General features: G+C 48.7%; 1 protein-coding gene across 1 annotated transcript in view; it reads left to right on the forward strand.

Annotated features, from left to right (window-relative positions):
* Positions 1-334: 334 nt before the first annotated feature.
* Positions 335-17,776, forward strand: part of LOC149338298 (uncharacterized) — a 78,630-nt gene continuing 61,188 nt past the window's right edge. The window contains 2 exon segments of the mRNA XM_089550728.1: positions 335-837; positions 839-1,101. Coding sequence (XP_089406854.1) covers positions 335-837; positions 839-1,101 — 766 coding nt within the window.

Consider the following 17,776-nt stretch of genomic DNA (forward strand, 5'->3'; position numbering starts at 1 on the left):
CAGTATCCACCTCATCACCCTTCATTGACGTTGTCGCTGTCGCCAGATACACCTGAAGCCAAGGAAGAATGCGGCAGCAGCCGTATCGGGGCTTCCTGCATCGCCATCGCCCTCGTCACTGCTGCCAACAGCTCCACAGGCCTCTTCAGGAGCGTCGACGCCGCGGCCACCTGATTCTAAAGAGCTCTCGGCAAACGCCAATCCTCATAGCCACCACTCCAGCCCCTCCAAAGGAGCGCACCACACTGCACGTCCCACTAAGCACAATACGACGGCCAAACCGGTAACAGCAGCCCCAAGCCCGACGATTGTCGCCGGCCCTACGTTTCCTAAAATGGACCCTGAACCGGCGCCAGCACCTGTCCTCAAGCCCATCCCGGATACTGCTGTGGGCCCTTCTTGCTCCCCGCTGGCGTTAGCACCTTCATCGAAGCTTGACAACACTGGCCCGGCCCCCACCCACCGCAAGTGCGCCGCGAGTCCACCGCCCACACCCTCTCGCCCGCAGCAACATCAGTTTCCGCCCACGCTGCAGCTTCATCAGCCGCCATCTCGAGGGATTCCCAGGCTGACCAGGCCAGCTGATGTGCCCCCGGTTGCTGCCACGGTGACGAGGGCGCCTTCGATTGCCGTTACCTCGCCGGCGTTTCCCTTCGTCAACGGATCGGCGCCTGTGGCAAGGGCGCCACTCGTGCGGCCGCCCATCACGTTCAGGCCAGTCCGTGAACGGCTGGCTGTGAGCGTGTCCCTGCAGCCACTTGCAGTCCACCGCAACCATTCCTCCGCCTCGCACCTCGCTGCGCCTCCCGTGGCCGTCCACCTTGGTACCGGGCAGATCCGCCCGGGAATAGTTCTCACGACCCCAAGGACGCCTTGTTCCCACTGCTGCGCCGTCCATAATGCGCCAGCCGTTTATTGCTGTCCCACGACCGCCGAAACTGGGTCCACACGGCAGGCCTTCCCACGCACCTAACCTGCCACTACGCGTCCCTCGCCGCCCTCCGAAAGCTCGGTCGCAACACCACAGCCAGGGTCGCCCGCCTGAGCCACTCCTTCCGACACCGGACGCTCTGCACGGTTCTTTTCACGCATTGAGCAGGGGTTTGTGGCAAACCCTTTGTGCATCATTGACGCCACTACCTGATTTCCATACCGACTAATCGTCTGGGGGGGGGGGGGGGGGTGGAAGCCCTGTAGTGACCCGCACTTCCGACAGTGAAGTGAAAAAATGCCGCAGAGGACGAAAAGCGGCCAGCACGCGCTGGAAAACGCTGGCTCGCGCAAAACAGAGAACGGTTCGGTTTGGTTTGGTTTGGTTTATGGGGTTTAACGTCCCAAACCGACCAAGGCTATGAGGGAGGCCGCAGTGGAGGGCGCCGGAAATTTCGACCACCTGGGGTTCTTTAACGTGCACTGACATCGCACAGTACACGGGCCTCTAGAATTTCTTCTCCAAAGAAATTCAACCGCCGCGGCCGGGATCGAACCCGCGTCGGACCTCGGCCTCGGCCGGACGAGGCCGCCGCTGCTCTGCCGCTACCTCTTCTCAGGCAGCCTTCAAATAAACGTGGCCGCGGTCGCCTCCTGGGCGACCTCCACATCGACCTCTACAAGCGTACCCGACGAGCTCCTGCTGAGCGTAGCAAAGGCGGAGCACATCGCCCTGATAGATATGCTAAATGGTTACAGGCAGATACGGCTAGACAAGGAGGCACAAGCTCTCACAGCATTCGTACGCCCAACGGTAAGTACGCGTGGCGGGTCATGCCATTCGGCCTCAGAACGCTGGCTCCATCTTTCAGCCCATAATCAGGCTGTCCACTGCGAGTATACTTGTGCATACATTGATGAACTTGCGATACTTTATTAGACACGGGAAGATCATCTCATGTAGTCAGAGAAGGTTCTGGCTGCGATCGAAGCAGCGAGGTTGACCGCGAATGCGAGTGAGTGCCGCTTCGCAACGAAGAAGGTACGGTTTTTGGGGCCCATTGTGGGTTCGGGTAACCACCGCGTGGATCCACAGAAGGTCAAAGCGATCAAAGAAATTCCCGTACCCAAGACGAAAAGAGAGCTGAGGAGCTTTTTAAGGCTAGCCAACTACTATCGTCGTACCGGGTTACGCGCAGGGGTTGCTCCCTTGACAAACCTCACTGCGAGGTGGACGCCGCAGCATCTCCTCTTGGGAAGAGAGGCCCAGAAGACATTCGACGAAGTCAAGGCTAGAAGAATAGAAAGCTGGGCGACATGGTTGTTATCCAGCGCTAGCTTAAAATCTGCGACGACATTGCGTACCAGACCCGAACCTAGAATGCGTTCTTGCCTCCGATGCTTCCGACTTCGCCAGCGGCGCGTGTCAACGCAGCTCGGCGACGAGGGTAGCGAGTGCCGCGTGGCTTTCTTGAACGGGAAACTGAGCCGGCTTAGGCCCGTTGGGCCACCACTGAAAACGAGGCTTATGCAATTATTTGGGAGTTGGGAAAGCTCGAGGCGTTGTTGTTCGCCACCAAGGTGCGAATTATCACCGATCATAATCCTCTCCGCTATCTCACCCTGAGCAGTCCGCATAAACAAAAGCTCACTCGATGAACGACGGCTCTGCAAAAGTACGATCTCACAACTGAACACAAAAAGGAGGTCCAAAACGCGAACGTCCACGCCATGTCGAGGCCGAGGCTTGTGTGTGCCAGCTAACACTCAGCGAGATAACTGGGTTGAGACGTATGTGCCGGTTTTATTTTTATTTCCTTTCCCTTTTTCTTGTCTTACTTAGATCTTAGCTGAGGAGGGGGGCTTTGACTTTGCACGCGGCGTGGGAGACCATCGGGTGCTCTCGGCTTTCTGAGCTTTGGATGTTGAGCAGTACTTGTGTATTGTCTTGCATGCTAGGAACGCCATGCAACACAGTCCGTGTGGAGGTGTTATGCTTGAAGCCTACCGCATGGTAGACTGAGGAGCGGAAATCGGCGGCATCCTCCAGGCGGGCTTGGTACGTGGAAGACCGTTCCCCCCTTTGTTCATCAAGGGACGTGGCGGCGAGAACGGCCATTGCCCGGACGGCATTGCACGAGGAGAGCCACCCGCACCTGTTGGCAACAAGTGTACAGTGGCGGGTCGTCGACGGGGACAAACGGGGTTAGTTCCTGAGCCCTGCAGTTCCGTAAACCTCTCCTCGTCACCCCTCCCCCCGTGTGCCGGACGGGGACGTGGATCAGAACTTCACTCGCGAAGGCGGCGGATGTGCCTTGGCGGATGTGCCTCTCCCGGATGGCACCGGGCAGCGAGTTCAGCGAAGTCAACAACACCGATGTCCTTCGAGGGTGCAATACACAAAGATGCGTAGCCAACCTTAGTGGAGACGTCAGACGGGCCCACGGCGCTGATGAGAGCTGCGACGACACGAGGAGTTTTTCCAAGAATTGGAAGGCGCGCAGTTGGGGCCGAAGTGGAGGATGATGTCACCAAAGCGGCGAGAGAGTGCGTGCGGCGGTTATTCGCGGCCATCTCCGGGGAAAGAAGGAGCATTGCCGGGGGGGGGGGGGGGGGGGGGTAGTGCCGCCTTGGGTTTGGATCGTGGACCCGATTAGTGTTTTTTGTCTTGATTGAAGGACAGCGCAGAAAACGACGAGACACTTGAAGGAACATACGACGAGCGCTTACTAACAACAACTCCGTTTATTCAAACCGCACGGAACAAACACGGGGATAAAAACAAGGCAAAGAAACAAAATAACAAAACCAGACCAAAGATTAGCTATGACACTATAGAAAGGAAATTTCTTTCTCCGTCAGCGCAAGGGATGGCTCACTGATACAGTGATCTGTCTTGGCAATGTGGTATGCTTCAGCAATATCCCGAGTCTCATTATTCCAATTAGTAAAGATTACTGATGTTTGGTCCAAGAGGGCTTCACAAGTTTTATCAGTTTCCCGGTGTTCTAGCACATACGAGGTGAGTGCCTGTGCCACTCTTTATATCTCTACGGTGTTTAGTAAGGCGCGTATTCATGCAACGGCCGGTTTGGCCGATATACGAGTACGCCAAGGACAGGGCTTAGTCGAACTGGTTGGTTCATGTAGCATGGTACGACAAAACAGTGCTGACGGACGAGACGGAAGAAGAGTAGGACACATGCACTGAGTCTGTCTCTTCTTCTTCGGTCCCGTCCGTCAGCGCTTTTTTGTCGTACCATTCAACGGTTTGGTTTATTGGTGTTTAACTTCCCGAAGCAACTCAGGCTGTGAGGGACGCCGTAGTGAAGGGCTCCGGAAATTTCGACCATCTGAGGTTCTTTAACGTGCACTGACAGTACACAGCATACAAAAATTTCGCCTTCATTGAAATTCGGCCACCGCGGCCGGAACCGAACCCGCGTCGTTCGGGTCAGCATCCGAGCACCGTAACCACTGAGCCACCGCGGCGGGGCGCCGATCAACAAGTGCACCGCACAGCATAACACAAGAATCGTGTAGACAAAATTTTTTTGGAGGTCACTATCATCTTTACATGTTTTATGTCGCGTTCTCTCCTTTTCGGCCCACTTTTGTTCTACTGCAAGGCCAATTCGCCTGAGTTTCTTTTTTTTTTTGCAGCAGCAGCAGCAGAAAACCGAACATCAATGTTGTAACGGGCGGCCACCTTTTTAAGCCCATGACCCTTGCGATGAGGAAAAGGTACGACTGCAAATTTCCTCCGTTGCCTATCCTCTGGGGAATGCTCGAATTGTTCACAGGCATTTTTTAACAATTTTGCCATCTTCTCAGACGCCCAGGAAATGACATACTGTGGATAGCTAGCGGTTGACAGCATTAAGACCTGTGCTTCGACACTTTTCTGCACTAAATAGTGTCACCCCTTGAAAAATGCTGCTCTAATGCATGACTTAGCCATGCCATTCTTCATGCATTAAAGGAGCATTAATCAAGTTGTGTCACAAGCTGGCGAAGAACTTTCGTGATACTCCGCGTACAGCACATGCGATAATCACGAGCAACATAGAACCAGTTGCGCATGGCTACAAACAGTTCAGATAAATCTCGACTCATCTCGTGTGCCAAAGAGAGCTATGTGCCGGCGATCTTGAGCAGAAACAAACATTACAAAACTTTGCGGCAACACTGTAACCACTTATCCCAACAGTGCATTGTGACCTGCACTAAATGAGAATTAAAATGCCAAAAGGCCGCTTGGAATTATTGATTCATTTTATTCGAGATCATTACAGAGGTCACGAGCGCAGACAAGGCTTGAACGCGTCTGTGCCTGTTTAAAACGTTTGATGGGTTTATGCGGGTTTGATGTCCTAAAGTGATTAAGGCTATGAGGGACGGCGTAGTGAAGGGCTCGGGAAATTTCGACCACCAGGGTTTTTTTTAACGTGCACTGACATCGCACAGCACACGGGCCGCTAGAATTTCGCCTCCGTATAAATTCGGCCGCTGTGGCCAAGATATGGCCGTGAATCTTTTTACTATTTGTTTACTCTTCAAAGCTGTCGGAATGTGGCTTTATCGCTTTGTTTGTGGTACAAGACGCGACTAGTTTTATCTCGATCAATCGTATCCAAGCGGAGAAATTTGTACGTTGTTCCAGAATATGCCAGTAACTTTTCACACTTTCCCTAGAAAGTTCGCTACCAACTTTAATTTAGCATGGCCGAGAGCGGCGGGCATTTCATTCGACGACCGCCGATCGAGCACGCTTGCGGCAACGCCGGCGCCGACTCATTCAGTTCTATGCAGCCACGAGTAAGCCCAAATAAAGAGTTTTGTTTAGAAGCCATTTCGGCAGTCTTGCTCATTGCCTGGACTGTCGTCACCACTACGCGACATCTGGTGGAGGTGCTAACTGATGTCCTTGCCACCTTCAACCGCTGGGAGCCGCCAAATCATCCCGAACCTCCCCGAAGAAGTGGATCACGAGAAAGCCAGAGAAGCGGTCCCAAACGAGTACGAAGTGCGAAGCAGCTGTGGTCTCCAGAGGCGTTCTCCTGAATACGGACTACTACCGGACGGCACGCGAGCAAGGAGGGATTCCTCAGCGCCGACGTCAACCATGACTACGACACCAGCTCCGATTAGTTTGCACCAACCCGACTTCCGCCCACGTTCAACAGTTCACTGGGCGAGGATCCTGAAGAATGGCTGGAACATTGTGAGCGTGCGGCCGTATTCAACAGTGGCGATGACAAGACTAAAGTTAGCCACATTTTCTTCGCCCTGGAAGGCCCAGAGATGATTTGGTTCAAAAACCACGAAGCTTCCCTGTAGAAGTGGGAATTATTCAAGCGTGAGTGCCTCAAGGCATTCGTAATTATCGTCAGGAAAGGAAGAGCTCAGCTGTTTCTACAGCCATGCATCAAGCAGTCGAATAAGACAGCGGAAACATAGAAAGAAGACATGAAGCGGCTTTTTCGACATGCCGCCATCGACACGACAGAAGAGAAAAAGTTGAAGCTTTTGATGCGTGGTGCTAAAGAGGCACTTCTGGGTACCCTGGTTCGCAATTTATTGAAGATCGCACTGAATTGGCGAGTGAAGCTACCACCATTGAAAAAACGCTGGAAGCAATAGAGCGCCACATCCTTGGACAGTTCCAAGTGCGACAACCTAGTCGGTTGACATAGCTTTCGGAGGCAACCGTAGGGCTCTGATCCACGAAATTGCACGGGAAGAGCTGCAACGCCTGTTACCATCATCCAAGCAGCCTCAAGAAGTTACCCTCGGTAAACTTGTCCGCGGAGAAGTTCAGGATACGCTTAGAATACCGTCATCGACGCCTCCCGCTGAAGGTCCAGCCATGACCCGCGCCGCTACAGTACGCAGTATTCAGCCCCAATCGCAAACCCTAAGTCCTCCTCTACGACGTGAACCAGCTCTTGAACGCCGCCCCCTTCCCCTGCCCACCATTTGTTTGCGCCCGTCCATGTCCTTTCTCGTCCGTGTCTTTTTATCGCAATTCCCTTCTTTAACTACAAACGACGCTGAAGCCCCAGGAAATGCGGCTGCTGGGGGACTTCCGACAACCGCCCGCTGTGCTTTCATTGCGGTGAAGCCGGACACATTCTTTTTCACTTACTGTACCGGCGTATCGGTCTTCGTGCATTTGCCACTAATGCACTCCGCCTATGCTCCGTCCAGCGCCAATAGTAAATTTACGACTACCTTCGTCGAGAGGGGTGCATGGTGTAGAAGAGTCTTACGTCAAAATACTACAAGATATCTATAGCGACTACGCATGCACCATAATCATCTATAAAGTCAGCAATAAAATTCCAATAAAGAAGGGTTTCAGGCAGGGAGACGCGATCTCGTCAATGCTATTCCGCCTGTCTACAAGGACTATTCGGAGGCCTGATTTAGGGACAGTTGGGGATAAGAGTTAATGAAGAACACCTAAGTACTTTGCAATTCGCTGATGAAATTGCCTTTCTAAGTCACTCAAGATATGAACTGCAAAGCATAATCAATGAGTTAGACCGGCAGAGGAGAAGAGTAGGCCTTAAAATTAACACGCAGAAAACCAAAGTAACGTTCAACAGTTTACCAAGGGAAAAGCAGTTCAAAACCGGTAGCGAGGGGCTGGAAGTGGTAAGGGAGTACCTCTACTTAGAGCAGAATAAGAATGGGGTGGAGTGCTTATAGCAGGTTTTCCTAGATCATGAAAGGCAGTTTAACAATATCCCTCAATAGAAAAGTATTCAAAAGCTATAAGGCAGTTTACCAATATCCCTCAACAGAAAAGTATCCAATAGCAATATCTTACCGGTACTCACCTATGAAGCATAAACTTGGAGGCTAACGAAAAGGTTCACCTAAAGGACAACGCAGCTAGCTATGCAAACAAAAATGGAAACGTACCGAGCTATGAAACAACGCAGGACAACGCAGCGAGCTTTCGAAACACTCCGCCGGAAACCGGCGGAGTGGGTGAGGGAACAAACGCGGGTTAAGGACATCCTTGCCAAAATCAAGAAGAATAAATGTGCTTGGGCAGGACATGTAATGCGAAGACAAGATAAACGTTGCTCCCTGAGGGTAACGGAGTGGATTCCAAGAGAATGCAAGCATAGCAGGGACGGCGGAAAGTTAGGTGGGCGGATGACATTAAGAAGCTTGCGGGGATAGAATGGCCGCAGCTGGTAGAGTACAGGGTTTATTAGATAAAACATGAGAGAGGCCTTTGCCCTTCAGTGAGAGTAGTCAGGCGCAGGATGATGATGATGATACGTCGAGAGGAGCATGTGCCTAAGCACCATTCCCGCTCACCACCGACGTCAGCCTCGCGTTTTGCGTCGCCTCGCCGTAGTACGCAGCAGATTTTCGTGGAAGCTGCCCAGCCCCGTCAGGGTAAACTAAAGAAAGCAAACTTTGCCGCCGAGGTTGCTCACCACTGAAACTACGAAGGCCCTTCACCGCCCGCGCCGTACGAATACGCAGGATTCGAAACAGCTACGCCGCACACATACACCAGCTCGGCCATACACGATCCGACTTCGGAATGACGTCGCCTCAAAGGAAACTCAAAGGAAAGCCCCGACGACGCGTCCTACTCACAATTCGCGTGACCAACGAAGCCAGGATCCGACGCCCGAGGATGACGTACAACGCGAGAGGCAGCACATGTGACTTGGAAGTGGCTCTCGAGGGCCACAGTTACTGCCCTATTGGACACAGGTGCCGATTATTCGGCAATGAAGAGAACATTTGCCGCGCAGCTGAAGAAGGTCACAACCGCTTGAGACCACCCACAAACTCGCATTACCGGAGGCCATCGCAATTACACCATCGAGAGGATGCGCAGCGTGCATGACCGTCCTTCCTGCGTCCTTCTTTGTGCTACAGCGATGTTGCCGCGTAGTTATCTTGGGCATGGATTTTCTTAATGAGCATCAGGCGATCATAGACCTGGGATGGAAGCTGATGACACTCTCGACGCACGAGATCATCCGTTCCATGGCAACCATGAAGCAGCACGCTTTCCTTTTGGCCCTGGTTGAACAAGTCAGCGTTCCACCACGATCAGGCGTAATGGTCACCGTATGTGCCACGGATACAAAGAACATGAAAGCACTTATCGAGGGGAACACGGAGTTGCTTCTAGAGCGTGGAAGCGGCATCACAAAAGGCATTGCACATTTCCACAATGACCAAGCTGAAGTGATGCTGAAGAACTTCAGCGACGAGTACCGACACGGTCACAAAGGAACCACGTTTGCTTTCTTCGATGAACTATCTGAAGTTCGCGACATCTTCGCCGTCTCCGAATGAGCCCCACAAGATTCACCCCATGAAGATCATCAGAACACCTTCGACATAAGTCCAGCTCTAACTCAGAAGAAACAAGACCAGATACCCAGTCTGATTCGAAGCTGCAGCGACTGCTTCTCGTCATCGCTGAAGGTCCAACCAACGCCGACTGCCAAGCATCGCATTCTAACCGACCAGCACAGCTGACCCCTCCGCCAAAGCCCCTACCGTGTGTCGCCGCGAGAACGACAATCCATTCAGGGCCAGTAGAAAGAAATTCTTCGCGAAGACACCATCCAGTCAATAAAGAGCCGCTCGGCTGCACTGGTTGCTCTAGTTAGGAAGAAAGAAGGGCCACTTCGATCCTGCTTTGGGCCCCACCTCTTGGACAACATAAGGAAGAAGGATGTCTAGTCCCTCCCCAATGTCGACGACGCAGTGGACTGGCTCTGCAACACCAAGTGTATTTCACCTTCATGCTGAAAAAGTCAGTATTATACTAACCTGTTTAACTCGACAGAACGGCGCAGATTGAATGTTTGGAAAGAACTTAACGTTACAATTAGAACTGCAACAAATTCAGTAAGTAAAATCACAAAAGATAAAATGGAGTTCCGAAATGCTGGGCTAGCCAGCGCCTTTGACAGCTTTTTTCTGTCACAAGACAACGTTAGCGAACAAGCCCCAAATTTAACTCTTATGAATGACCCAAATTTTTGGCAGTTAATTAATGCAAAGCAACTGACGCCGGGGACATTGAGATATAGCCTATAAATACATAATAAATGTAATAGTCCCTTGCCTTACCCACATTTTCAACATGTGCTGTTAAATGGAAATTTCCCGCGCGCCATGCAAACAGCATAGGTAACAGTTATATTCAAGCATGGCGAAAGAAACGGTATGTCAAATTGTCGTCCTGTATCGGTTTAACCTGTTTTCTTGAAACGCCAGGAGATAATAATTTTGAAGCGCCTATCCTCATTTACTGACCATCATAGCCTTATATGTTTAGCCCACTATAAGTTTCGAAAGAACAAGTCGACAGAGTTGGCACTTTTCGCTAAAAAAGAATTCGTTATAGAAAATGTCGAACGCAAAAACATGGTGCTTGGACTGGTTCTTGACTTTTTAAAAGTTATTGATCTTATTAATAACAGGCTTCTCCTTAAAAAACACGATCACTATGGCGCTAGGGGGAAAGCACAAAAATTGATCACATCCTATCTCCAACGTAGAGCACAGTTTGTAGTAATCGGAGGAAAAAAGTCGGCAGTGCAGTCAGTAAAAATGAGTGTCCCGCAGGATAGTATTCTGGGTCCGTTTCTGTTTATCTTGTATATAAATGAAATAGTACGCCTGGAAGAAACTGCTCACTATATAATCTACGCAGATGACACCAGTTATTTTTTTTCAGATAACTCATGTGAGAATATGTCTAATAAAACCAATAGCACGCTGTGTAAAATAAATACTTGGGCTCAAAGCAATTGCTCAGCGCTCAACCATCACAAAACAAAAGATGTTCTATTTCACCCCCGACACATGCAGATCCACTTTCCACGAACTGTCTCAAACAATACCAATATTAACTTAGCACAAATTTTAAATCGCTAGGTGTATACTCTCCAGAAAATATGACACAGGATGAACAGGTAAGGTATATCGTTAATAAATTGCCTAGACCTACTGGCATCATGCGCCGTCACTGTTATTATTTTCCTACTTCAGTTAATGTAAGTACATTTATGTAACCATTTATTTTCCTCTACATTAAACTATGGCTCTTTAGTATGGCCTAAAAAACAGCAATAAACAGCAAACTGTTAACATTGCAGAAACTGTTCTTACGCCTATATTGTGCAACGTTCCGAATCGGTCCCATATTGCACACCTATTTAAAAAGCATAATATCGTTGCTATTACGACTTTCAACAATTACAAACTGTGCCCCCTTTATAAACTTGGAATATCAAAAAATAACGATGCATTAAATAAACTAGCATGTTTGCAGATTAAGTCCACCATCTACAACGTACGGTATTTGGAACCCTAGAACGTCACTAAACGCCGAACAGCGAGAAACAGATGTGAAAATATTCATTGCCGACGGTTTTAAATCATCTTTTTATCGAAACTAATACTGAAATATCCTCAATTTCACTGAAGAAATAGTGTGTCATGTTTCTATAATAATGTTCTCTGTTGGTTTTCTTTTTCCTCCCTGCCTCTTCTTGCTTGCGTTTTGTGATAGAAACCGAGCCAACGCTTGTACAAATATTTGTATCGCATTTACCAAGCGCCGCTGCGCCGCTTTGTACGCTAAGTCCGGACTCTTCAAGCTGTTTTTACAGCTTTTTACTTGCCCTCCTCGCAACATCCCTTTTCTGTGGAATAAATTCTATTCAGTTTAATTCAGTTCATCGATGACCCTCAGTAATGGCTATTGGCAAACTGAGATCGATGAAAGGATCGCCATAAGAACGCATTTATGACTCCCGGATGGCCTCTTTGAGTTCAAGGCGATTCCACAGGGTTTATGTTCCGTACCAGCGGCATTTGAGTGAGTGATTCATATACTACTGGTAGGCCTTAAGTTACAGATGTCTGTGGTATATTTGATGACGTCGTTGTCTTCGCCTTGAACTTCGAAGAGCAACTAAAAAGGTTTCAAACAGTACCAGACGCAATCAAGTCTTCCTTCCTAACCTTGAAAGCAGAGAAGTGCTACTTCGCTTATGAGCGACTACTGTTTTTTGGCAGTATCGCTACAAAAAAGTACGTCTAGACCTACAGACGTACTTACCTACAGACCTACAGACGTACGTAAAGAAGAGAGTACGTCTAGACCTACAGAAAACAGCTGCTACCGCACTGTTTCCACCGCCGGCCGATAAGGAAGCTGTGCGGAGATTCCTGGGACTGTGCGCGTATTACCGACGATTTGTCAACGACTTTTCAAGCATCGCAGAGCCTCTCACCAAACTGACAAAGGCAGACATGCATTTAAAATGCGAAGCGCCGCAAGTGGAAGCCTTCAAGGAACTTCAGCGTCGTTTACAGTCCCCACCTATCCTCGCGCATTTTGATGAAAACACTGAGACTGAAATTCATGCCGACGCAAGCACCGTCGAATCGACGACTGGAGAAGGTAATCACAAACGCTAGCCGTTCGCTGTGCAAGGCCGAGGCTAACTATTCGACAACTGAGAAGGAGTGTCTTGTCATCATCTGGACCACGTCAAAATTCCGCCCCTACCTGTGCGGACGACCGTTCAAAGTTGTCAGCGATCACCGCGAGCTATGCTGGCTTGCCAGCTTGTAATACCCGTCCGGCCGCCTCGCTCGATGGAGTTCGACGTCACCGTCGTTTACAAGTCCGGACGCAAGCACTCTGACGCCGACTGTCTGTCACGAACCACTATAGGCGCACCGTAAGAGACCCATTAGTTCCGGCTTTTTTGCACAGCAGCTAAGTTGAGTCCCCTACCTAAAACAGCTCATTTAGTACAAAGAGAATAGTTTGTTCACCCCCTGGCTAGTTCAAGCGAGTATTGTTTTCGTTCTGTGTTCAGAATGTTGTCCTCGTGAAGAAGAACCGACCGCAGCGATGGCCTAGTCGTTAGAGCATCTACCTCGCATGTGGGAGGTGTGGAGTTCGATCCTCACTGCCACTGGGCAGCAACCGCTGATGCACGAGTACAAGATTTCCCTTGCCTGGCGCTCGTCTTCTTAAAATGCTTGGGAAATGGGTTCTTGACCTCACCTTGAGAAAAACGAAAAAACCTTTTGCCATGGCGCTCTCTTGACCACATATGCCTTTGCGCCACCATATTCAAGGTCACCATCATCATCAAGAAAGCTTAGCAGCGAAAAGAACAGCCTACCACCTTATTATGCCTGCCAGTCTCGGCGAAGAAGTTCTGCAGGCTTCACACGATGATCCGACAGAAGGGCATCTCGGGTTTTCTCGCACCCTCCGCCACAGTTAAGGCAAACATTCCTCGCCCCGACTGTCTGCTGATGTCGCACGTTATTTGAAAACCTCAGAGTTTGTCAGAAAGAAGGAGCCCTCAGCCACCGTCCGATGGATAAGATCTAATCTGCAACAGGAAACATTTCGTTGAAATAAAAAAATGCGCACCAGGTGTGCTTCCAATGACCTCTGGAATGCCCCAGGGCACTGTAACTGTAACTGTAATTTATGTAACTGATTTAGTGGATGATGTGCACGAAAATGTCCCTATTAGATTGTTTGCACAAGATTCTGTTGTTTTAAAACAAATATTGTCAGAGGATACTCATGCTGCTTTCCAAAAAAATCTTGTTATTTTAAAGAGTGCAGCGCGTTGGTGCGTGTTTCTAAATCCTGACGAAACAGTGCTACGAGTAACTAGCAAGAAGTGTCCTAGTACGATTACAAATTTCTACATGGTGTACATGTTTCTCAAGCAGCCAATCACAAATATTTAGGTGTCACAATAGAAACAAGTTCACTTGGTCTGATCACATAGTTGATATATCAAGTTCTTCCATACGCAAGCTGTCCTTTCTAAATGGGAAAATTAAAGAAAAATGCCCAGTAACTACTCAGCTTCTGGTGTAGAAGCCAAGTATACGTCGAAACTGGAATACGCGGCGCATGTGCGGTATCCTGACCTGAAAAAAGATATGCAGCAACAAGAAAATATTCAGAAGAATGCCGTCAGATTTAGTTTTCAAAATATAACGGTCAAGGTTCTTCGACCTCTCTGATGAAACTTAATATCCCCATAGAGTTTAGACTCAGGAAGATTAGCAGACTTTCTGACTCTGACTGGTAAATTGAAAGTTGTTCTTCCTTAGCATGTGAAGCCCCTCAGTTGCAGGACTACAAAACACAGTCCTAAATTCTCCTGAACACCTATTTTTGCTTGTGCAGACAACCAGTTTCTTTCCCAGCACAGCGGCTGAGTAGAATTCACTACCACCTATTGTTTTCGAGTCAAGAAATTTTGTGACAGAACTAGAGCATCTGTTCTTGGTTGCTTAGTATTTGATGCTCTTTTATACAGTGTTTTGTGCACATTAGTTTGTTGCCTGTTTTTTGTTTTTTTCTGTTCATGAAACATTTGCCCCGATGTTGTTAAAGTCGTTTTTTATTGTCCATCCCGCTATGGCTAAAAAATGGCCTACAGTATATTTCTGTACAAATGAATAAATTACCCCTCCTAACCAACAAGCAGGATTTCTTAACCCTCTTGACGAAAAGCTCTTCCAGCAGATCGGCATGGACCTGCTTTGCCCTTTCCCGAAGTCAATGTCTGGACATAAGTAGATCGATCACCTTAGCGACAGATTACCTGACCCGCTACGCTGAGGCAAAAGCCCTACCTAACGAAGTGGCAGCAGAAGTCGCCTAATTTTTCGTTGAATCTATTCCTATGTGACACGCCGCCCCCTGTGTGCCCATAACGGACATAGGAACAGCTTTCACGGCGAAACTGACGCCAGCCATTCCCCGCAATAGCGGAACAAGCCACCAGAGGACTACTGCAAATCCATCCGCAGGCATTCGGGATCACGGAGCGCAGGAATAGCCCCATCACGGACATTACCGTCATGTTACGCCTTAGCGAAAATCGCGTAGCTGGAAAAGAACGAACCTTGTAACCATACACATCATGGTGACAGGTTGAATGTGCCCACGCCACGAGCGAACTACTGCAAGGAATCATTATCATACTGACTCCCCTCTTTGTCAAATTGTTTGTTTATTGTTTATGTGAGTTTACCATCCCGAAGCGACTCAGGCTATGAAGGACGCCGTAGTGAAGGGCTCCGGAAATTTGACTATCAGGGGTTCTTTAGCGTGCATTGATATCGCACAGTACACGATCCTCTAGAATTTCGCCTTCATCGAATTTCGACCGCCGCGGCCGGGATCGAACCCGCGTCTATCGGATCAGCAGCCGAGTGTCATAACACTCACCACGGCGGCCGCTATTTGTTAAATCGGTTGGAGCAAGGGCCCTTTCATCCCTTTTGTAATTTGAATTCCAAGATTTGTCGACTTTACCTAGGTGAAGTGTGTAGTATGTTTTAGTCGCTCCCACATAATTTCTTTTCCGTGAAAACTGTTTATTCGTTTTCAATGACATTCATTTTCGATGCATGCTGTGTCTTCAGTAACTGCTTAAAATGTTGGTAATACTTCTGTGCTCTTTTTCTTTTTTTCACCTTTGAAACACTTTTCCATTCGTACAGACACGTCTGGGGCACAAGTATTTCAAAGGTCCAAAGAAGAGAGAGAGAGAAGACAGAAGTATTGCCAACATTTTAAGCAGTTACAGAAGACACATCATGTATCGAAAATGAATGTCATTGAACACGAATAAACAGTTGACACCGAAAACAAATTGTGTGGGAAAGACTAAAACATCCACACTTCCCATAGGTAAAGATGATAAAATTAACTTAATCTTAAAACTCGGATTACAAAACGGATCAAACCACTCATGCTCCAATCAATTTACCAAAGAGTGGAATGTGTATGTTAATGATTCCTTGCAGTAGTTTGCCAATTTGCCAGTTTCTTTGCCAACGAATGCAAATTTGTAAGGGGACAGGACCCGCGTCAAGCCGTTGCCGCGGCTTTCGTCCTGTCTTCTCCTGTGAAACAGGAAATAAAAGAATTGAATTGACATTGAATTTATGTCGATGCCGAACACACACCTGGGACGTTAGCCTGGCTTACATAGTATTCGCCTACAACCACGCAGTGCAGGAGACAACCCAGAAGACGCCTTTCAGGTTCGTGCATGGCTGGGAGACCACCGTCCCACTAAGCGTCATGCTGCCCAACACTACCGAAAAAAGATAACGTGAACGTCGCCGCCTGCCTTAAGCGCGCAGAAGATGTCCGAAGGCTTGCCCGATAACGGAACAAAGACCAATAGCGGACTGACGTCAGACGCTACTACCTACGAAGACGAAACGCGGAATACATGCCAGGAGACCGAATCTGAGTTTGGACGCCCGTTCGCCGCCGTCTCGTACTCTCTCGGACGCGTATGTTCTTGACCAACAGCCATCTCGACCGGTATTAAGTGATGAATGGCAGGCTCCTCTTGCAAATGAGGTATCACCGATTCAGTATGATGCAAACGCTTGTAGTGACACCCCGGGAATTCTCACGGCTTTTTATGGCAGTTAAACGCGTGTGTTTTGAGGCGGTTGTAGCGAGACATGTGGTCAGACTTCGGCCGCTGCTATGATGCGTTTCCTCTACTTGACGAAGAGCAACGACGTATAATCGAGGGAGGAGGAAAAAAAAGACGAAGTCAAATTCACCATCTTCGCTCTGCAGGGGCAGAAATCTCCTTGACCCGATGGCTTGAGTAGCCAATTATAGCTTTCGCCTTGAATCCCGCTTCTGTTGTTGAAAGTTTTCAGGATTGCTAACGACGTTCGAACAGAACTCTCATTTGTGCAAGCTAGTGACCGTTCAGGCTGAGTTCACATGAACGGTCTTTCCGAAAGCCTACTGCAAAAGTTGAAGAACACCAGAAAAAAAGCAACTGCTCCAGGACACTGAAATAGAGAAAGTCACCCGTCCAGGCCATTCCACACATCCATAAGTTTTCGCGCAATATTAAGAAGAGGGCTGGAAGATACGATGCTTAGGTAGATATTTTCTGCTCCCTCCAAGCATGCTAAATTGTGTCCGATAATGCATCAGAGGAAAAGGCCGACATGCATGAAGAAACACGCCATCAGATACACCGAGTGCAAGAAACTGACTGTCTACGGGATTACTGTGACTTGTGGCCGAGTTTACGTCGGACAACCGCGCCGATGCTTCAACGAAAGGATAAAAGAACGCGCATTTACAATCCGGAACAACGCAGGTGTCAGTCCGTCGGAGAACCGCAAACGGTGTTACCACAAGAAGAAATTCAAGCCGTTTTTGCAGAGAACTAGATTCTTGGCGCGCACTTATGACAGCATAGAAAGGGTAATCACTGAAGCTTTCTTCATAAAGAAAGCAGGCGCGTTTCCCTTCTTGTTATTGATAACGACCTTTACCTAGAAGCCCACTTGTAGCTTAAACTCAAATACATTTTAATGTTTTATTGGCTCATGTTCATGCTGCTCTTTCGGTCTCACCTGATTTTGCTTAGAGACTCCGCTGTGTAGTTTTTAGCCGAGGGCTCTTAACGACCCGCGTATATTTGTTATGTTTCCTCCTGTAGCTTAAGCCTTCTGATGGATTCATCTCCATCTTGGGTTACGCCTTTTAACCATTTTTATTTCATGTCTCCACAGTATTACTATTACCTGGGGAATTTTTCCACCCCATCCCTGTGATGGTTCCATCTTACAACGCCTCCGATCTGCTTCGTAGCGTTCTTGTCCTCTGATTATTCGTTTTCCTGAACGTAGTTTTTAACTCATTTTGCCTTCTTTTATCCAACTAAATCTCTTTCGGTCAAGGATCTGTTTTTGTGCCCGGCGTTCGCAGCGCACAAGATTTTTTACAAAACCC

Source organism: Amblyomma mixtum, chromosome 6 (genome assembly GCF_055824585.1).
Source record: "Amblyomma mixtum isolate Tamu chromosome 6, ASM5582458v1, whole genome shotgun sequence".
In the NCBI taxonomy this organism is placed as follows: Eukaryota; Metazoa; Arthropoda; class Arachnida; order Ixodida; family Ixodidae; genus Amblyomma; species Amblyomma mixtum.